Here is a 21,016-nt window from a genome sequence, read left to right as displayed (position 1 = left end):
CTCGTACAGATGCGCTTACAAAAGAGAGGAGCCACAGAGATGAAACACCAGTACTGCGACACAGGCCAGCTCCCAGTGGCCTTAAGTTCCCGCCTGCTTAGGGCAGGACAGCAGCAATGCAAAGGGACTGAATCTTTCTCTGAACATGCGAAACAATTTACGAGCCATGGGTACACTTCAGTGCTCCTGGGAAGAAATGCCGCTGCCTCAAGGAGGGCAGCCGGGCACCTTCGCCCCGCGAGCTCCCAAGCATGAGGCCGGTGCCACCAGCGCTGGGCTTACGGGCAGAGTCTGGATGACAGAGGTACGACATCGAGGTGGAGCAATGTGGCTGAAAAAAACAGCCACATGGCTTGGCAGGACTCTGGAGGGAGGACAGGCTCATGCCACACTTGCCTGATGTGTTTATACCCCTTCATTAACAACATGGGGAGAGGAGGGGAACTGCCGAACACATCTGGGTTCAGGCTGGATGTGTCCCGGTCCCAGGAACACCACCCAACACTCACCCTCTCCGCCACTGCCCGCACTGACTGAATGCTGGTCCCGTAGAGATTGTCATTGAACTGCCCAGCCTCTATGAACTTGTTGTCCTGGATGTCTTTCTCCATCTGTTCGCGGGATACGACGAAGTGGTAGTCTTGTCCGTCCACCTCGTTCTCGCGCCGAGGCCTGGTGGTGTCTGGAGGAGAGCGGGCATCGTGAGTGAACCCAGCACGACGCATGCCAAACCTGGGAGGGAGAAACCCACCCGTGCTCCCGCCCCACGCTGTGGGCTAGACCCTGCAAGTGGCAGAGCCACCGCTCTCCCTCCAGCGAGGGCACCGAGCGCCAGCTGGGACTTACGGGGCACGCAGGAACCAAACTTGTGTGGGAATTCAGAGATGAGGTCATCGTTAATCCGGTCCTTTGTCGGCCCCAGGATGATCACCGGCCTCGCATAGTGAACTGTGAACAAGAGCCACAACCTCAGGCCCCATCTGCGCTGTGGGCAGCTGACCCTACCTACAGCCACTTTTGGCATCAAACTGCCCTCTCCCTGCTGCACCCTGTGGGTGCTCCTGCTCGCATGGGCACCCGAAAGTGATCTGATCTCCTCCTGGTCACGGGCAACATCCCCCTCCCATCTGACCCAAACCATCCGTGTGGCCCTGGGGACGGTGCTGGTCTCTGGGGTCGTGGATCAGCAAAGCTGCTTCCTTGCTTGGGGCAGGAGCCAGAAAACCAGGACAGCTGGGTGAGGATGCCATGGAGCTGGGGGAGCGACAGGAGCCCGAGTCTGCTCCAGCTTCAGGCAAAGGGAGCCCACCGAGGCTGGGACGATTCAGCCTGTGAAAGGGTCCGCAGTCACTGAGCGTCGAGCAGAGTTAAACACTGAGGGCTTGGGGGGGTTTGCTCTGCAGCAGGGACCTGGCTCAAGGCAGGGAGAGATAATCCCGTCCTCAGTCAGGGACTAAAGCCCAGCTCAGTTTTAGCTCTGGATGTCTCTCTTGGTCTTCCAAGACCAGGTCACAAGTCTTTTCCGTTGATTAAGCAGGGGCAATCAAGGCCAGGGAAAGCCCCGTGCATCAGCGTGCACGCCTGGCTCCCTCGCTGTACACACAGACAAGGAACTCCACTCGTGTTCACCCGGCATTGTGCTACTACGGCAGAGGAGGTCGCACCAGCCACCCCGCCGTGCCGGGGACACAGATGCCCATGCTGGAGCGGGCACGGGGCAGCTCAGCACCAGCACTTACTTTCTTGACGTGTCACCGGCTCGTATGACAGGATGGTGTCCTCTTGTCCTTCTGCAAGAGAGCAACGGAGAGGCAGGTGAGTGCCCGCAGCAGCTTTCCAGCCCCTCTGCACCCGCAAGGAGCTGGCTCCTGCCCCCATCATGCTGCCAGCTGACACGGAGCGTGACGGGCATGCAGTTACCAGCCCTCAATCCATGTTAATTATTCACATCTCAGCTCTGGGTCAAGCCTCCTGTTTCCCTCCCCACCGCTGTGTGCTCAGGGCCCCTTGGGACACACCGTCTGCCCTCCCTGCGGGGTGGACAGCAGATGTGCTGCAGATATTGAGAGGACCCTCCGGGGATAAAGGCAGCATTCGCTGCAGCTGGACCCCTGTGCTCTGGTACAAGCTTGGGCTCCAGGAGCCACCTATGCTACCAACTCGGCCTCTGGCCATTGCCTCCCGCAGCAGGCACCGAAGGTATGGGACCACCAAGGACTGGGAACCCACCACCCAGCCTTGGAGCAGAGCCCTGCAGCCAGGAGAGTGCAGGGAAGCAGGCAGGCTCACTCCTGCCCCCCAGTCCCTGCTCCCCTTGGAGGACTGGCTGCAGCACCTCGGTGTCACCAGCACGAAGGACCAGGCTCCGAACAGAACCACCACCAGACAAGACAAGATGGATATACCAAAATGTGCGCACACATACACACGCACGTGCACAGGGGCGGGAGAGCAGGCGAGACGCACACTTACTGGAACTGCTCTCGCTGTCACTGGTGTTTGATGTCACGCCCTCTGCAAAGCAACCAGAGAGACCCCGTTCAGCAGGAGCACGGGTGGAAGGCACGGGGGCATCCCGGCTGTCACCCAGCACTGCTGGCCCAGGGCAGGGCAGCACGGCCTCCTGAAAAACCCATGCCCCAGTACCCGCTGGGATGTGCCTGTGCCGCATGGGCAGGGTGGCATCTCTTGCCCTTTGCTGGGAAACCAGGGATGTGCAGGGGGACGCTTGGCTACTCCAGGAGGACACAGGGATGCCAGGAGGAGGCTGCCTGGCAGCTGTGGGCAGACATGTGCAGGCGCTGGGCTTACCAGGCCAAGAGAGGGAAGGTGGAGTGCGTGGGGAGGAGGGTGCTGGTGGGGAGCACAGGTGCCGCATGCACATGGGGGGCAGGGGAGGGTATGGCTCCATGCCGGCACAGGGATGGCGGAGCCTGCCTCTGGGGACAGGGCTGGGACTCACAGAGACAAGACAGTGACAGGACGGGACAGCGTTCGGGGCTTGGCTTTGCTCAGGCTGACCCCAGTGCTGCGACCGCCCCACAGAGGCTCGCTGGCCGCTGCCTGCCCCTGGTTGGGCTCTGATCCGGTCCGGGGGGTGCGGAGCTGAGCAGGGGACTCAGGCCCAGCTGGGAGGGCCGCAAGGCTCCCGCCATCGTCATTTTGCAGCTCTGGGTACGTGGAGCTCCAGAGGAAGATGGCAACAGTTCAAAACGCTGACCCCTGCCCCACTCAGAGGGGGCCCATCATGGTCACGGCCACCTCCCACCCACACTGGCAGCGGCTCCGAGTCTCCAAGCGCTAAACCAGCAGCCAGCCCAGCTAGGAGCAGGAGGAAGAGGAGGATGAGGAGGTACAGCTCGCTCCAGGTGCAGTGGGCAGCCCTCAGCTGGGCCCGTGTAGGGCACAGCCACCATCCCCAAGCAAACTTCCCCATCCCCTCCCACCTGCGGCAGCGGCACCTCCTGAAGCCCAGCGGTCCCCGGCACAGGAGCAGCACCCGCAGTGCTCCTCCTTCCCCGCACCCAGAGAAGCGCAGCTGCCCCGGCCAGCGCCCGGCCATTCCCCAGGTCCCACCAGGCATGCCAGCGACGGAAAGTGAATGATGCGCATCAAAATTTGACTTACTCAGGTTCTTTGCTCCATAATAATCGTCACTTAACCCAGGGAAGTCCTGATTTCACAGACAGCGAAAAAGGGGAGAGGGGGAGAGAAGAGAGCGCGGGAGAGGGCAGTCAGAGGGATGGGGGAGACAGAGCCAGACCAGCATTAGTGACAGGAGTCCAGAACAGCCCAGAGCTGCAACTGCAAGTGAGGTTTAAACGTTTTCAGAGCTGATGCCATCAGCCCGCTGCCAACGTCTCGCCTTGTGCAGCTGGACGCCCCACCCCGAGCTCATCCTCTCTGTCAAAGAGCCCCCAAGGGCCATCCTGGGTCTGGGGAGGGCAGGGCAGCCATGGCAGCATCCGCTGGCACCCAGGGGCTGCGGCCCCAAGCTGCTGACAAGCGGGGACGAGGTGCTTCTCTGCACTGCCTTGCAGGGTGCTCTGGCAGGGCGCAGTGGCTCTGCGCTCCCCCAGACAGCCCAGCCGCTCTTGGGGTGGGCACAGCGCAGCCAGTCCTTGAACGCGAGGCAGGGGGGCACATTTTTCCCCACCTGCAGGTGTTAGCTGCCCGCACCTCGGTGCTTGCACGGGCTGTGGAAACAAAGGGGAAGGACCCCTCACTGCAAGCTGGGAAGGGCAGAGGCTGAGCACAGGGAGGGAGCTAGCTGCGGGTCTAGGACACGGGCTGGCGAGGAGCACTGCCGGCCCCATCCCTGTGCCGGACATCACCGCACTGCAAGGCTGGCCGAGAGCAGTGCCGCAGGGAGCCCCCAGACCCAGTACGGAGGTCACTGGAGCCCAGCCACGTCCAGACACTACAAGAGACACCCAGACTTCACCTTCACCGCAGGCCAGAGGCTCGCTCTGGCTGCTAAGCTTACTGGAAGCCAGTGCCAGCCTGGCATGGGCAGCAGAGGGATGCGGGCAGCCCCCAGAGCAGCCCAGCATCGACCTCCTGCCTCTGCATCACACTCAGGAGAGCCACCGGCGTGGAGGGCATGTGCTCGCTGCGCTGGCACCGGGGCAGAGACACTGCTCTGCCTTGCCCACTTTCTACCCCCGAGGTGCTGAGGACCAGGGCTCTCTGTCTGGACGCTTGCCGAAGCAGTGGACGCAGTTTAGCCTCTGGAAGGAGGAGGGGCTGGGTTCGGCAAGCAGCTCCGGTGCTGCCCACGTTGGGATTTTGAATGTCCTGCCTTCACTGGGAGCCTCAGGTGCTGCCAGGTGAGAGCTGGGGACCCCCCAGCTACCAAAGACGTGCCTCAGTCACGGGTGGGCAGCTCCTCCACCAGCGAGGGCATGGCTTCCCTGTGCCCACAGGGTTTACACCGCGGGAGGAGCTCTCAGCTAGGAACGCGTAGCTGCAAGTCCCTTCTAGGGGAAATGGGGAGCGCAGCTGGGACCTCCCCAGCCCCTCAGCCCTGACAGGGACAGGAGAAGATCTGCAGGAGGTGACCAGCCCCTTGCTTGGAGGGGACCAGCCCTTGGTAGTTGGAGAGAGGGAGCAGAGCCCGCAGCAGAGGTGGGAGAGCAGGGGGAGGCAGAGCAGGGGGTCAGGCGGGTGTAAAGGTGGATGAAACGATGAAGACATTGAACATGAGAGAGAGAAACAGAGCGCCAGCCCGCAGCCGTTGCTTTCACTTCAAGCCACAGTTTCTCCCTAGCTGCTGGCACGACTGTGGAGCACAGACCCGAAGGCGGGCAGATGCCAGGACCCCTGGCTACAGAAACGTGCTGAATCTCTCCCCCCAAGGCAGGGGACCTGAGGGTCATACGCTTGCCCTCTCTGGCCAGCTGCTACTTACGTTCCTGTCCGCCGCTCTCCTGGGCCAGGTTCTCTTTGCTCTTGTAAAATGGAAACTTTCGAGAGAGGCGGAAACTCTTTTTACGTTTCGTTTTGATCGACTGAAGAATACGGAGATGGAAGGGAGGACAGAAAAAACAATGATGTTTAACGCATGTGGGAAAAATTAAAATGAAGAGACAATGAGGAGCTGTGTCAAGACAGTTACCCCCAAATGAAATCATGGAGATTACATGAAAACTGTAATGCAGGAAAAAAATTAAGCATGGAGAAAAACATGTGGTAGGGATGCTGGGAAGCTGATGGGGCAAATCAGCAGCACTGCAGGGGTAGCCAGGCTGTTCTCCCTTCCTTGCTCACTCGCTAAGCACTCTGCACAAGGGGTGAGGGCAACTACCTTCACCTGCATGAGCTGCCTGCAGTCAGCTCCCAGCCACAGGCTGTGGTGGGACAGGCTCTGCTCCCCCACCATACCAACCATGGGTCCTTCCCCAGTGCTTCTGCACCACCCTGGGCTCCTCTGCTCACCTCCTGGACAGTCACAGAGGATTCGTGCTGAGCAGATGCAGGCCTGGGGTAGGTCCAGTTGCGCTGCTCTTTGCTTTGGGACTGCTCCAGCCACCCCACCTGGAACTCTGGCTGCTGGGACTCATCTGCCCTGCTAGCTACCAGCTCTGGGTGCCCACCTGAGCCCCAGCTTGGCACTTACCCTGTTGGACTCAATCATGCCAGTTCTGGCGTGGAACTTCACCGTTTTCAACCGTGCTCTCTCCTTCTTTTCCACCCTGATCAGAAGTTAAAGGGGAGAAAGAGCTGCTAGTCCCATGAATGTGCTCTCCGTGCACCCTTGGGTGGTGGTCCTGATGGCAAAGGGAAGCTCCTTCCCAGAGAGGGACAGAAATGAAGCCGCCTGCCCAGGGTCTGGCCAAGGCCAGCATCTGCAGGAGCAGGACAGGGACAAGCCAGTCTTCCCAGGAGGGGAGGGATGGAGGACAGAGATAGGGCTCACTCTGCAGACCTGAAGGCAGCGGCAGCCAGTTCCTCTGCTGCCTGTGACTTCCCATCTTACGGGACCCGGCTCACAGAGCTGCACAAGTTGTGAGAAGACACAAGGAGCAGCCCACAGTCACTGCTGTGACTCTGCTCTCGCTTGGAGCCCCAGATTGGCTAACACCAGCTCTCCATCCCCACGGGGACCACAGAGGGGGCTGGGTGCTCCTCTCCTCACTCAGAGTCTCACCCAGCTTTGGAGAACATCTCCCCAGGGAGACCTGCACACAGCCCAGCTTGCAACCGGGCTGCCCTTCATGCTGTACAGCCACGGACAGGCAGGTGGGCTGGGACCACAAGGAGATCCCACCCGGTGTAGACCCCTGAGGGCTGCAGGGCTCGCGGAGGCTGGCGACCTCCAGGAGGCACCACGTGTGACAGCTCCTGCTGATGGACGCTCACCTTTTCTTGCTGGGGATGACCCCGATCTGCTCACTCTCGCCGTGGGGCGTGACAAGCCTAGCTTGCCACCACTCATCATCGGAGGCGTTGATGACGTGCAGGATGTCCCCGTAGGAGAAGCTGAGCCCCTGGCTGGGCAAGCAACTGTCCCGGGTCCGGTCGTAGTCAAAGAGGGCTCTGCGGAGGAGCAGAGAGAGGAACGATGCCTTCCCTGAGCACAGCCAGGCAGTAAGGGCAGCAGCACTGCTGACCTCCCGGGGCACTGCCACCTTCATACCTTAAAGGATTTAAACCCAGACTCTGGGGAAGCCTCCTGCCGAGGCAAGCGGCACCGTGCAGCCACCAGCACACCTGTCCTGCCGGCGGGCTCAGCACAAGCCTCGAAGCGTGCAAGGCAGGAATAACAGTGCTGGACCAACGCAACTCGCTCCTGACGTTAGCTGCGAGAGGCAGGCGAACCACAGACGCACTGAAGGCCGTTGTGGTTAGCGAGCAGGGGATGCTGACGCGGCCTCAAGAAAGCAGCAGTGTGCAGGAGGGCAGCGGGGAGCCAGGGTGCGGGGCTGCTCCCCGCCTCCCCTCCCCAGCGGCTGCGGGGCCAAGGAGCGGGACGGGGAACCTCAGACCCCGCTGCTGGTGGGCTGTCACAGGCAGAGACCGCAGGGAGCTCTGAGCACGCGCGTTCTTTACATACAGGTGTACCTCAGTCCAGAGCCTACGAGTTAGGAATGCATCTGTTTCCACATCTGATCCTTTTCAGACTCCTAATACTTCCCCTGAGAACAGTTTATTTAGTTTAAAATTATCTTCAATATTAAACTAACCAGCTACAGAAAAGCTTTTTTCTTTTTTTTTTTTTTAAACTAGAGGAGCACCGATACCTTTCCTGTGCACACTTTGTCACACACAGCACTGCAGACCATACCCACAAGCTGCTTTCAGTGGCTTCATGTGCAACTCGTTCTACTAATGTCAGATCTCAAACCGTGTCTGCTGCGGTATCAAACCAAGCAACAAACTTTGCAAACCAAGGGAACAGTCACCAAAAGCACGGCTGCCAGCAGCACAATCCCTGCGTTCGCTCTGGGGACATCGGCCCTGCTCACCCCCCAGACCGACACGAGCCCAGACACAGCAAACATCAGCTGGCTTCTGGCTGCATCCTGATGCTAACGAGCCTCCCTCAACCCTCTGCCCTGCTCATCACTCCTGTCCACTGTGGGGGCTTCTGCAGTGGTCTGACAGCACAGGGTGCAAGCAGGAGGGCCGAGGGACCATGCAGCAGGTCCCCGTGGAGCAGCAGAGCTGGGAGGGCCCTTCTTCAGCCAGATCCCTGCTCCAGCGCTGCCGGCGAAGTGCCGGGCGGCAAAACCTTTTGGGTCACTTGGGACTGGCTCAAGGCAGCCGGTCTCAAATGGCGAGGAGAAGAAGGGCTGCCCTGCAGCTGGGGGAGAACTCTTTGGGATGAGACCCAACGCAGCACTACACATCCAGGCACATCCAACCACCAGGTCACCCCCCTTGCCCAGCCTGCTCAGGGCTGGGGCAGCTCTCGTGCTCGGCCCCTCTGCACCCAAGCGTGGCCCCTGGCACGCTGGAGCTGCCAGCAAAGCACCACAGGGCTCTTTGGCCGGAGGCAATCAACCCTTGCAGGCAGTGCCTGACCCAAAGATAAGGCTGCTTGTGGCCAGCAGGCCCCTGCGAGGCCATGTCAGGAGCAAGGCGCGAGCCAAGGCCCCGGGGAACTGGTCAGGCCGGTTCCCGAGCCCAGCAAGCTGCGGGGTGCCCTGCCCACAGCCCGCACCCAGCCCTGGCCCCACGGCTCCCTGCCTCCTCCCGCAGCAGCCACCCGCGACCCACGCACAGCAAGCCTGCTGCAAGGGCCAGACACCCGCAACGCAGGGGCAGGAGGCACGGGTGTCCCCACGGCGCGATGCTCCTGGAGACCACCCCCTGGGGCACACAAGCGTGCAGGGCCAGACGGCAGCGTGGCCGCTCCGCTCTGTGCCCGAGCCAGGTCGTGGCACACGGCAGGAGCAGCCAGGGGAGCAGATGGCTTGGCTGGAGGGCAGGGCAGCGTTGCCAGGGACTCGGCATGGCCTCCTCCCTGTGCCCAGGCACAACGCCCGCCTGTCCCCCATCCCTGCCCGGCACAGCCCCAGTGCCGGTGGACTTTGCCCTGCCTCACCCCTGCCCACGCCGCGCAGCCGCAGCTCCAAAACACGAGGTGAGCGCCAGCACCCCCAGATCAGCTCTGGCAGGCACTGGGGTGCCCGGCTCCAGCCCCGCTGACAGCACATGGGGTGCAATGCAGCCTCACGGGGCTGACTCAAGCAGTTGGGTAGCGAGTCCTGTAATTGATGTCCTGTCCGCAGCGCAGCAGCTCAGCTGGTTTCGGGTAAACTGTGCTCGAAACCACCCCACCCAGAAGGGCTGGGGCAGCCCGGCAGCTCTTGCAAGCACATTTGTGGGGTGCGCGGCCACCCGAGCTGGAGGGTTGGGGAGAAAGCTCTCCCCTGGGACCACCCTCTCAGCAAGGTGCTGCCCAGCTCCTGTCTGAAGCCACCTAGGTGCATGTGAGGGGACACAGAACTGTGGAGGCCACCAAAGCCACATAGAGGGATGCATCAAAAGATGAGAGATGCTACAAGCAGCCCGGAGGCAGCGGGGAGCTCTCTGGCTCACAGACATGCCCCATTATGTGCAGCACCTATCCAGGCAGGGAACAGGAGACTCACAGGCTCAACTCAAGCTGGACCTAGCCTAAACCCTGCTCCACCCACGAGAGTGTCCATGGGACAGCAGGGGAGCGAGGGCAGGACTAGCAAGATGATGTTTATTCAACACAGTGCCCAGCTTGTTGCACACCCCCAGCACAGAGCCCCGAGATGCTAAATCGAGCAAGATGCCTGCAGAGCCTCACGGGAAAGCGTGACCTGCAGGAACCCAGAGCTGCAGCTCTGCCCTCCTGCCAGGCCAGGCTTGCACTGGGTCCAGCAAGAGCCTAAAACCCCTCTGCATGGAGCAGCCATGCAGTGGGGGATGCAGGCTGAGGCTGATGCAGCCTTGGCCCTTGTCATTCTTCCACAGAAGCATCCCCTGCTCCTGCGAGCCCTCACCGGCAACAGGCTGTGCAGGGCGAGGATCTACAGGATTATTTTAATTACAAAGTTAAAATTACTCATTAGCTGTCACCCCACTCACGCTATGGCAGGCAGGAGGTGGCAGGAGGCAGGCAGCGAGCAGAGGCTGCCCTGGCAGTGCAGGACTGGCAGCAGTTAGAGCTGCGTGGCTGCTTAACCCCTGCCTGCCCTGTGCCTGGCTCCGGACCAAAAGTGCACGAAGGGCTCAGAGCAATAATCCTCTTAAGAGCTCATCTCCCCTCCAGCCAGGTCTCACACAGGAATGGCAGGAGGAGACAGGGAGAAGCCTGTTAGCAGGGAGCAGTTCAGTGAGAGCCCTGAACAGTCCCCTGAGCTGCCCGGGGCAGAAGCGGCGCTGAATGCCCGGCATTTCCCCACTTCCCAGTGGTCCCCAGTGGGTCGGCCTGACCAGCACCTGCCCAGGGCTCTATGGAGACATCAGCGCTTTCCACAGCAGAGCAGCCCTCACATGCACCCGCGTGCAGAACACCCAGCCCTGGTGAACCCGTGTGAAATTACCGCTCTCCCTGCTGCACCCCCTGTGCTTCGGGATGTCACGCTCGCTTCCCTGGCCTCCCAAACACCCCGCATCCCATACTGTGGGGATACACCCACCCCACCTGCCTGCGGCTCCCGGAGCAAGGGGGCAGGCAGGGGGTCTCAGCCTTACCGGACATAGAGAGATCTCTTCTCGCTTGTCCGGAGCGAGCCAGAGCCGGAGCTCATGCTGCTGTTCATCATCTGCTCTCTCAGGTCATGGATCTTTGACTCGAAGCGGCTGTACTCTGCAGGGAGAGAGGTGGTCAGTGCAGGCAGGGGCTGCCCCGGGCAGGGCGCAACTGGCTGGGAGAGGCCTGTCCGTGGGGCATCTTGCCCGTGAGCCCGTCCATCCCTGCACACGAGGGAGGGTGAAGCCAAAGAGGCTGCAGCACCCTGTGGCAGTCCAAGCAGGGCATCTGGAGCAGGCAGGGCACCAGCTGCTCCCAAGCCCACCCCAAATCCCCACACCGGCAGCTTGGGCAAGGGCTGCCGAGACCTCCACTGCTACCACGCTGCAGCTCAGCAAGGGACCGGCCGGGCAGGGCTCAGCAAGCCGCTGACCTGCAGCGCAGAGAAAGAGACCCCTCCAGGAGACCACCGCACCCTGGCCAGCGCAGCAAGGCGCGAGTGCAGGTCCCCACCCTCCACTCCCCAGCAGGCCTGGGGAAAGGGAAGGCGAAGCACGGCCCCCGCCCACGGAAGGGGAGCGGGGAGGAGGAATTCACCTCTCGCTCCTACGTCCTGGCAGCAGAGACCCACAGGAGGAGCGGGGGACCCTCCAGAAGCTGCTGCTACCTCCCTGCCGGGCAGCCGGACGGCACCGGCCACCGCGCCAGCACCTGCCACCGCGCCAGCCCGACCTTCAGCCGGGGGTAAAGGTCGGGCCGGCAAGCAGAGGGTGGAGGCACCGGCCCTGCTTACTCAGGGCCGACCAGGGAAGGTTTGCCAGGCGGCAAGCAACTGCGGCACCATGGCAAGCTGCCAGCACCACAACAGCCCACCCCAGCAGTTCTCACCTGGAACCCTTGATTTTGTCCTCTGAGCACACCCCACAGCTACATCCCTGCGTCCCAGCGAGAGGGAACCAGTCTCATCTCTGCTGGTAGACTTGCCTAGAAAGCCTTCTCCACAACCCAGCAGACTGCACGTGGTTTGGGTTGGGATTTTTTTGTGAACCAGAGCACAGCAGCTCAGCAGCGGAGGCAGGCACTCGCTGCAGAGCAGAGCCCAGCAGTGCAGGGGATCGTGCCGGCTGCGCCTGGCCCTCAGAGCTGCGTCGTACAGGGGCAGCGGGAACAACACATGGCTAAGAAACGCGCTGCGGGCTGCCCCATTCGGGGGGAGAGGCGACTCTCGGTGCGGACGCACGCAGGGCTGGGGTTATGCAGCTGTAGCTCGGCATTTCCCGGCTCTCCAGCCACACGCCTGGGCATCCCCCTCCCACATCCAGCTGCCAAAGATGGTTTTTTACTTAAAGACTGAAAAAAAGGTGATACACACAAAACCCGCCAAGCGGCACACAGAAGCTCCACATGGAGCCCCCTCCCCTGCCATGGGACATCAAGAGGTGTCACACGCTGGGCAGGGTCAGCCACTTAACGCGGAGGTCACCAGACCCCCACCGACCCCGGCTGCCCCATGCCGAGCGGCACCCAACACCCCCCCCACCTTCCCGCGAGCAGAGGGAAATGCAGCAGCAGCCAGGAGTGGGAAAGTCTTATTTTATAAGAAAACTGAAATCTGACACCAAAGCAGCTCTTTCGCGCTTGCCGACCTGCACCAGAGTTCCATGGAGCTCCGTGCAGAGGGAGGTAAGCTTCCTTCCGCTCCGCACCTCTCCTCCCACACTGGAGCGGACCACAGCATCTGCGGCACAGCTCGTGCTGCTCCAGGATGCCCATGAGCTCTTACGTCCCAGCGTCAGAAGCAGGTACAGCTGCTCCGTAAACGCTCTTTGGGGCAGAAGAGCTATTTCCCCCAGAAAGCTGCTGAGCTGGGTGCTACAACCCCCGTCCCCAGCCAAATCACCCCAAACCCCACTGGGGGCACAGATCCTCTGCACACCCTGCACTGAGAGGACCACTGCTCCCTGCCACACGGGCCCATATCACTCCCGCAACACCCTACTCCACGAGAAGCCCGGCGTGGAGGACACACCGCTCGGGATCGGGCAGGCAGCGAAGGGCAAAAGCAGGTTTAACCACCACTGGCATCAGGGTGGGGATGTTGGGAGGGCAACCTTTGGGTGCCACCACCCTACCAGCAACCGTGTCCCCTGCATGCAACCCAAGGGCAGAGCTCTCAAACGCCCCCGCCTCAGACGAGGCACCCATGCAAAGGGACTTTCCAAGTTTTGCTGGAGCGGCCACACTGCTCGCAGGGGCTGAGAAAAGCCCACCAGCATGACAAGCAGCACAAGCCAGGCTAGACGCAGCAAACTGAAGAAGGACACAGGCGCCGCTCTGGCTTTATACCCCCGAAAGCAAGTGCAGTCCCGTCCTCGGAAGGATCTCCCAAGGAGCCACTGACCCATGCTCACTCCAGCTGCCGGAGGGTACAGGGCAGAGGAGCAGCCAGCACCAAAAGCCAGCCTGCCACCTCCCTCCCAGCACAAGGGAGGCAAGGTTACCCCAGGAGTAGGCACGGGATGCTCTCACTGCCACCAGCCCCCCCCTTGTCTGCGCACTGGAGCAGCCTCCTAGACAACTACTGGCAAATAGCCCCCAGCAAGCACCGCTCCTGCCTTTGCTCCCTGGCTCACAGACATTTTGCCTCCGCATCCTGGAAGGAGATCTCCCGCGCAGCTGAAACTCACCCAGAAAGCTTGCCCACAGCAGGGAGGTGAGCCACGGCCACTCCCCACCTCCCCGACATTCCCATGGGACCCAGGTGCCGGATACGTTCAGGACACACTTATCAAAACTGAAAAATATGCAACAGGTGACCCTGCGCCTCTTGCCGCAAGTGCCACGAGGGGCAGGACGTTTGCTGTTCCCACTCAGCAACTCGCTAAAAACACCGCTCCACCCTCCCGCTGCTCCTCCCTTCCCAGGGCGCGGGTGCCCCTGGAGTGGGGCCCGATCCTGCTCCGCAGGGTGAGCTCGCCACCGGGAGAAGGACACGGCCCTGCACGCCCGAGCGCGCACAGGTCACAGGCCATTAAGGTCAGGCAGGGATCGCATGCCAGCACCGAGGGTCCACAGCACCGGCACACACTGGTGCGGTGCAGCTGCAAATACACCCAGCGGAGCTGACAAGACGGCAGGCCCGCTGTCGACTTCTGGGCACCGGGAGACAGCGCCAGAGGAGAAGGTGCTGGTAGAGGGGAGCTGCCAAGCAAGCTCCAAGCCTCGTGCACGTGCCCTGCTCTCTCCAACACGCAAACCCACCGCCTGGGGCCAGACTGGCTCCGCCGGATCATCAGCAGAACCAAGGCATATTTGGCCACAGGCTCCAGCCCAGCGACCTGCAAAACCCACCTCCAGCTCCATCCTTCCCCTCCAGCCCAGCACTTTACTGCCCTGACCCCACGCACCTTCCAGCTGTGGGGTTAAAGTACTGACACCTCCCCGCACAGGGCACACGTGCTGCAGGCCCAGGTGAGCGGAGGGGAGCATGGCTATGGGGAAAGCTTGCAGGCTTTTAAAAGAAGTCATCACGTGGCCCTGGCACTTCCCTTTGAGCGGCCAGCTCAGAGAAATGCGGTCATGCGCATTTTTATATTCTCAGGTGAGGAATATCAAGGCTTTGTTACATGGGGTGTGAGGAGGAGCAATTGCCAAACTCAAGTGCTGGAGATAACAGCAGGCAAAGGTCAGGGGGAGAAGTGCTCAAAGCGGAGAGACCTCACAAACAGCTCAGCGGCACCATCACAGGGAGCAGCCGCCGCCTCCTCCTCGACGTCAGGCTCAGGTGCTCAGAAGAAAGGCAGGATGTCAGCTCCTGCTCCTATCCTTCCCCAGTTTTGTCTTTGCCTCTTCCCACCCCCAGCGCCTGGCAGGACCCCACAAGAAGGGCACCTCGTCCCATGAGACCTGCGCAAGCAGCCTCTCTGCTCCCTTGGAGCCCCAGCAAGGTCACACGTAGAGCACGCGTGCATGCACCCAGCACCCCACGGGCAAGCCCTACGTATGACAGGCAGGTACCATCGTCCGCCTTTGCTAGTGGGGAGGAACTTCTCTAAGCCCCTTTCCACCAGCGTCTCCTCCTTTGGGCATCCTACGATCCAGCTCTCCCGCTCTTCCCACGGCCATGATGCACACAGAAGAGGCAAACATTTGGGAGCACACATGCCCTCGAGGGGACCCAGCCTCAGCCACACCTGGGGCACAGGCCAGGGAGACCTCGCTCCTTGGCTCCCAGGCCTTCCAGCCTCCGGAGCGCTGAGGTCAGCTCCCAAGGTACAACAGCCTGCGCTTCGCAGCAGCAGCACCGCTTCCCGGGACAGCCCAGCCCAGCCCAGGTGCTGCTGCCAGCACGCGCTGGGAGCCACTGCAGAGGCGGAAAGCCACCAGCTGCAAAGCACTGACATTTCAGCCTTGGTCTAAAGGGGTTTCAAAACATTCTGTCCTGTTTGACATTTAGGAACCACTCTTCACTGGCGTCTTTGCCAGATTTCAAGGGGCAAAGGGAGCCAGAAATACAAGAACATTAAGCGCTTCCTGGAAATAAAGAAAGAAAGAAAAGAAAAAAAAAAAAAGCCAAAACAAACAAACCCCACGCCCACAGCACGCCCCTGAGCAGCACTGACAGCTCCCCGTCCCAGTGGCCTCTGCCACGGGTGGGAGGACCGTCGGGGACAGGGACCCGCAGGGCACCGAGGAGGCACCAGGCGAGGGGCGGCACGCTGGCCTCGACGGAGAGGACAGGGGGTGCTGGGGGGCAACCAGCGGGGCCCACGAGAGTCACCTTCACCAGGGGACGGGAGCTGCGGCATCCCGGCACGGTGCCGCTCAGGGCACGGCAGCGGCCCCCGGCCCCCACCCGCTCCGTCCCGGCGGGACGTCCCCCCCAGCGCCGGCTCTGCCAGCCCTCAGCCCTGCCAGCCCGGCGAGGGTGCGGGCAGGCAGTGCCCCACGCACGGCCCTCCCACCCCAGGCGGGACCACCGGCCCCCGGCACCTTCGCCGAGGGGAGGGAAGGCCCGCGCTAGCGAAAGGCAGCCGGCGGGGCGGAGCGGCGGGCGGGATGCTCGGAGCCGGGGACGAGCCCCCACCCGGTGACGAGGCCCCGGTTCCAGCCCCGCCGGCCCGGTGGCCGCAGAGGCCCCCGGAGCCCACCGCGCTGCGGGGGGAAGGGAGCCGCCCCCCGTGACCCCGCCGGAGCAGCCCCTCGGTCCCGGGCCCCCCCGGCGAGGCCCACAGGACCCTACGAAGCGGGGCCTCGCGGCGACGCCCTCCGGCGAACGGGCGACCCCCTCCCCCCTCCCCCCCTAGCGCAGACGAGTCCCCTCCCGGCGCGGCCCCGCCGGCCAGGCCCGGAGCGGCGGCCGGCAGAGCCCCGCTCACCTGCAAGCCGGCGGGGTCGGCAGGGCCCCCCGGCAGCAGCCCCGCAGCCGCCCGGCCCGCACACAAAGCCGCGCAGGCACCGCCGGCGGGACGCCGCCGCCCCGCCCCCCCCCGCCGCGCCGACCAATCGGCGCCGGCCTCCCGATCCGCGCGCCAGCCGCCGCCGCGCCCGCTCATCTGCATGCAGCGCCCCGCCCCCGGTGCCCGGTGCCGGTACCTTCGGGCCGGTACTGCGCGACGATGGTCACCGTCTGGCCCGCCCGCTTCAGCGCCGCCGCCGCCTGCTCGTGGGTGGCGTTGCGGAGGTTGACGCCGTTCACCTGCCGGGACAGAGCGGCTCCGCTGGGCCGGACCGACCGGGACTCGCACCGACCGCGTCCGCCCCGGCCCCGGCCCTCGGCACCGCCGCCGCTGCACCGGGACCCGTGGTGCCCACGCTCGCAGTGCGTCGCCACCGAGTCCCTGTGCCCCCAGGACCGGCACCTCTAGTACCGGCAGCCCCGGTACCCGCTCCCGGCCGCACCGCAGGACAGGCCCCGGGCAGGCTGCTGCTCCCGTTCTAGGCGCGGGTGGGCCCTGCCGAACCGCCTCCCTGGTGGCCGGGAACAGGCGGCCTGCGAGCACCCACCCGGGGTGGCGGGAGCCCGTGGAGGGGCAGCGGGCCCCCGCCCACTCACCGAGAGGATGCGGTCTCCCCTCCGCAGCTCCCCGCTGAGGTCGGCAGGGCCTCCGGCCAGGATGAAGGACACAAAGATCCCCTCGCCATCTTCCCCGCCGACGATGTTGAAGCCCAGGCCGGTGGAGCCTTTGTGCAGGATGATTTTCCGGGGCTCCCTGGAAGGACAGACACGGGACAGGGTGACATTAGGGTGAGGAGCAGCGAAGCTGGGGACAGGGTCGGCTGTGCCTGGGCTTCCCGGCACGCTGGCGGGGCTGCAGTCCCCCTGAGCGTGACCTGGCATGGCAGCTGCGGCACCGAGGAGGCTGGTAAACCGGGAGAGGTGCGGGCAGTTGCACGAGCGACACAAGACAGAGCACGGACGGACACAGAGCGTCTGCCATGAAATCACATGCAGAAACATCGGACTGCGAGGTGACACCGGGTGCCGCGAGCCTGGGCATCGAGGACAGCGTTGCCGTGCCGGGACAGAGGGATCAAGCCCCTCCGCACCGGTGCAGCACGGCAAGCGTGCCTGCAGCCCTGCACACCCCCACAGCGCAGGCCCTGCGCGGCTCAACACAAGTCCTAAATTTTTCGATGATGACTTAATCCTTTCACAGCTCAAACAATAGGCAGGCAAAGGCAGAACAGACTGCCTGGCATCGCAAACTTTTTGTCTGGGAAAAAAACCCAAGTCTGCTGGGAACAATGGCAGCTCCCAGCTCAAGGGCTGGATTAAAATAAGAAGGAATAAATGACGCCAGACCGTTAGCACAGGCTGGCAGTGACTGTCAGCCAACAGGACACTGGAGACCATCAGCGCATCCGCTGCGGCGACCAGCTGGATCCTGGGCGCTCCGGTGAGTCCCGCAGGGACCGAGGACCTGCCACTGAGCTCGGCACCCTGATCAACCCCGTGCCTGCCAGGCAGCAGAGGGAGATCTCTGGGGTGTGGTAGGAGAGATGCTGGAGCGCCAGGCATGGCACCGGATCCTAAAATGCCAGCAGACTTGTGCTAAGGGGACCGTGGGACACCAGGGGGGCCGGCTGAGCGACAGCTGGGGAAGGAGCAGGGCTCAGGAAGCATGAGCAGCGGGGGACCCAGGGGAATAAAGTTTGGCTATGTAGGCAATACCAAGCCCTGCATCCTGGCAGCATGATCCCAAGCCACTCTTGTAAGAAAACATCTTTTTCAGCCCCCTGAACCAGGCTGGAGCATCACTGCTGTCACCTGGGCAAATGGGGGAAGGTTTTGGTGCTTTCACAGGTGCAGGAGGCAGCATTTACCTCCAGGGACATGTGCCAGCACCCTAGGAAAAGTCTCCCACCATCCTTCCCCTTGGGGAAGCCCCGATGGGCTGAATGTCACTTAGCTCCAGGCAACCACCTTGTAAGGAGCAATAGGAGCAGAAGATGGACAGGCAGAAGCACAGGACACCTTGCAAGGTCTTGGTGGGCTCCTGCCCTGCCCAGACCCCAGGCTCAGCACAGCCCAACCCTCCCAGCTCTCCCAGCCGCTCCTCTCCCCGTCCCCGCGCCTCCCACCAGGCACAGCAGCATCCCGGTCCCCTACCTCTGGTCACAATTGCTCCTGTGGCCTCCCTGCTGCCTGGGAGAGGACAGAGATGGCTGTCCCCTGTAGGACATGGACGACGAGACATTGACGGTGAACATTGCGGCGTGGCAGGCTCTGCTGGCACCGCCGGCTGAGAGGCACGAGGGACAGGAATGTTCTGAATGCTCCGCGCCACGGCCGCCCCACGCTGCCTGTCTGCCTCTTGCTGGCTGTGGGGCCGGTGGCTTCCCCAATCCACAGGCAGGGTTTTTTATGGAAGTGCTGAAAGGACGAAGCCTTCACTCTGCTAGACCCTACAGACTTAACTCCTTCTTGCCCCTGTAGGCACGGACAGCACGGCCCTGATGGGAGCACCCATGCGAGCGCAAATTTGCAGCCTGGCTCCCCACGCCTGCAGCTCCGCACACCCCATGCATCGCCGCAGCCCCTCGCCTTCGAAAGCAGAGGTGTGGCAGAGGCGTAACTCCCGCTATGCATTTCTGATGGGGCAGAGGTTGAATCTACCTTGTGATCTCCAGAAAATACTTGCTTTATCCTTATGGCCTTTGGATGTGTTTTGAGCTCCAAGCTAAGCGGGGCTCAGGACTCGGCTGGGCCGTAGCGCGGGGCTGGGATGCACTGGGACCAGGAGGAGACCAGGGAAAGACCAGGGAAATGCCATTGGGGTCAAAAGAGGCTCAACCCCAAGTCCTCAGGATGCCACCAGTGCTTGGCTCAAGGGTGGTTGTGAGGTGGCAGGGAGGGCTGCAGCCATCAGTCCCTCTGCAGCAAAGCTGTGCCTGGGGCTAGAGCTCTCCCAGGGGAAGAAGTAGGTCAGACTTCTGGGTCTACAAACCCTGCCTCCAAGCAGCTGATGAACATGCTCTGCCCCTTGGATTCTGCTGCTGCCCAAGCAGACTGCAGGAACCACCACCACAACTTGGCCCGGTGGAAGGCATCCCTAGTGCCCATGAGGACCAGATGGTTTGGCGGAAGGCAGAGAGACACTACAGGAACCAAGGAGAGGAAACGAAGCCCCAGACAGGTACGCCTCAGGTCTCAGTCACGACAGGCATTCTCTGCTTCCATCCTCGCCCCAGAAGGCAGGACATGGATCCTGCAGGCAGATCCCACGCTGGACGTTGCAGCGTCAACACTGGGACCTCGGCACAGAGCGACGGTGGGGATCCTGTGGGGCTGTGCTGGGTCTGGGTTGCAGTGGTGGAGCTCACTGGAAAACGCTCTGGTCCCTGGCCCTGGGTGCTGCAGGACTCCAGGGTCACTGGAGCCACGTCCATGCCTGCAGCAGCACTTGTGCCCACGGGAGGGGAAGAGGCTTGATACTGGAGCCAGGCCAGGACTGCTCTCCTGGGGAATGGCTGGCAGGAGCCTCCTGGGAGACAGCTGCTTTTTCAGGGGAGTCGCTGCCTCTCCCCACACCAGTAAGACACATTTGGACCCTGCTGGTCCCAGTGCACAATCTGGGTGACGCATGAGCTGACAGACCCGCAGCAACGAAGCTGTCCTGGGGGAGGTCAGTGATGCACATGAGGTTATCAGCGCTGCCCTGGCGTGGATGAGGGAGCTGGTGAGCCCACGAAGGCTGCCAGTCTGGCTGGGAGCGGAGGCTGGGGACAGTGGCCGAGCGGTGCCAGCCTGTCTGAAGCGGGGCCTCTGCAAGGCAGCACCATCCTCTAGTGGCCACCGGCACGTGCTGCACCAGGACCACTGCCAAGCCATCGCCGAGCCACTGCTGAGCCACTGCCAAGCCATGCCGAGCCATCGCTGAGCCATCGCCGAGCCATCGCCGAGCCACTGCCGAGCCACTGCCAAGCCATGCCGAGCCATCGCCGAGCCATGCCGAGCCATCGCTGAGCCATCACCGACCCATCGCCGAGCCATCGCTGAGCCATCGCTGAGCCACTGCCGAGCCACTGCCAAGCCATGCCGAGCTATCGCCGAGCCATGCCGAGCCATCGCTGAGCCATCGCTGAGCCATCGCCGAGCCATCGCCGAGCCACTGCCGAGCCACTGCCAAGCCATGCCGAGCCATCGCCGAGCCATGCCGAGCCATCGCCGAGCCATCGCTGAGCCACTGCTGAGCCACACCGAGCCGTTGCCACTGGGCTGTGTCCAGCCCAGGCTGGGCTGCTCTCTCCACTCTCTGGCCCACAAATAAGGACATGTGGAGGAAGGGACACCCTGGTGGGACCGGGGTCCCTGGTGAGAGACAGATGGTGCGTTTTCCGAGCACTGGGACTCAGTCGCTTCGGCAGTGCAATGCAATGGCAGAAAGCACTGCTCCTGAGTGTGGCACCATTCCCCGGTGCCCCAGCAGCACAGGAGTTGCTATACCTGGTGAGGACGCAGCGCCGGGAACGGGCTGTAGAAACAGCATCACTGGTGCCAAGACCAGGCAGGAGAGATGGGGCAGAGGCACCCGGCTGTGGCTGAGCACCAAGAAGTGAGAAATCCCCATGACAAAGGTGAGTGCAGCCACTCTCCAGGAGGACAGCAGACCTGATGCCAGACGGCAAGTCAGGGTCTCCCGCTCCAGCATCTGCCAGCGCCCTGCAGAATGGGACAATCCCAGCAGAGGCTACGGCATCTTCCACTGCAAACGCAACACCGAAACCAGCCTGCAACCTTGCTCCTAACCGCAGAGCCAGCCCTAAGCCTAACCCGAGTGTCAGCCCTGAGAATACAGCCTCAGCCCTACAGCCCTGGGGATACCAAAATCCAGAGCAGGC

General features: G+C 62.6%; 1 protein-coding gene across 10 annotated transcripts in view; it reads right to left on the bottom strand.

The window, feature by feature from the left end:
- Window positions 1-21,016, bottom strand: part of DLG3 (discs large MAGUK scaffold protein 3) — a 78,045-nt gene that overhangs the window by 5,776 nt on the left and 51,253 nt on the right. For 4 of the 10 annotated variants that reach the window (XM_075435289.1, XM_075435292.1, XM_075435294.1 and 1 more), the window contains 10 exons: window positions 16,728-16,884; window positions 16,268-16,370; window positions 10,675-10,789; window positions 6,862-7,038; window positions 6,119-6,194; window positions 5,411-5,510; window positions 2,473-2,514; window positions 1,740-1,790; window positions 847-948; window positions 510-682 (listed from right to left, as the gene is read on the bottom strand). In XM_075435289.1, coding sequence (XP_075291404.1) covers window positions 510-682; window positions 847-948; window positions 1,740-1,790; window positions 2,473-2,514; window positions 5,411-5,510; window positions 6,119-6,194; window positions 6,862-7,038; window positions 10,675-10,789; window positions 16,268-16,370; window positions 16,728-16,884 — 1,096 coding nt within the window. Of the gene's footprint in view, window positions 1-509; window positions 683-846; window positions 949-1,739; window positions 1,791-2,472; window positions 2,515-3,627; window positions 3,674-5,410; window positions 5,511-6,118; window positions 6,195-6,861; window positions 7,039-10,674; window positions 10,790-16,050; window positions 16,121-16,267; window positions 16,371-16,727; window positions 16,885-21,016 lie in introns of those variants that run through there. The other 6 variants (XM_075435291.1, XM_075435295.1, XM_075435297.1 and 3 more) reach the window with 3 other exon arrangements.

The sequence above is a fragment of the Opisthocomus hoazin genome, chromosome 14 (assembly GCF_030867145.1).
Source record: "Opisthocomus hoazin isolate bOpiHoa1 chromosome 14, bOpiHoa1.hap1, whole genome shotgun sequence".
Taxonomy (NCBI): domain Eukaryota; kingdom Metazoa; phylum Chordata; class Aves; order Opisthocomiformes; family Opisthocomidae; genus Opisthocomus; species Opisthocomus hoazin.
This window is presented reverse-complemented; position numbering and strand designations above follow the sequence as displayed.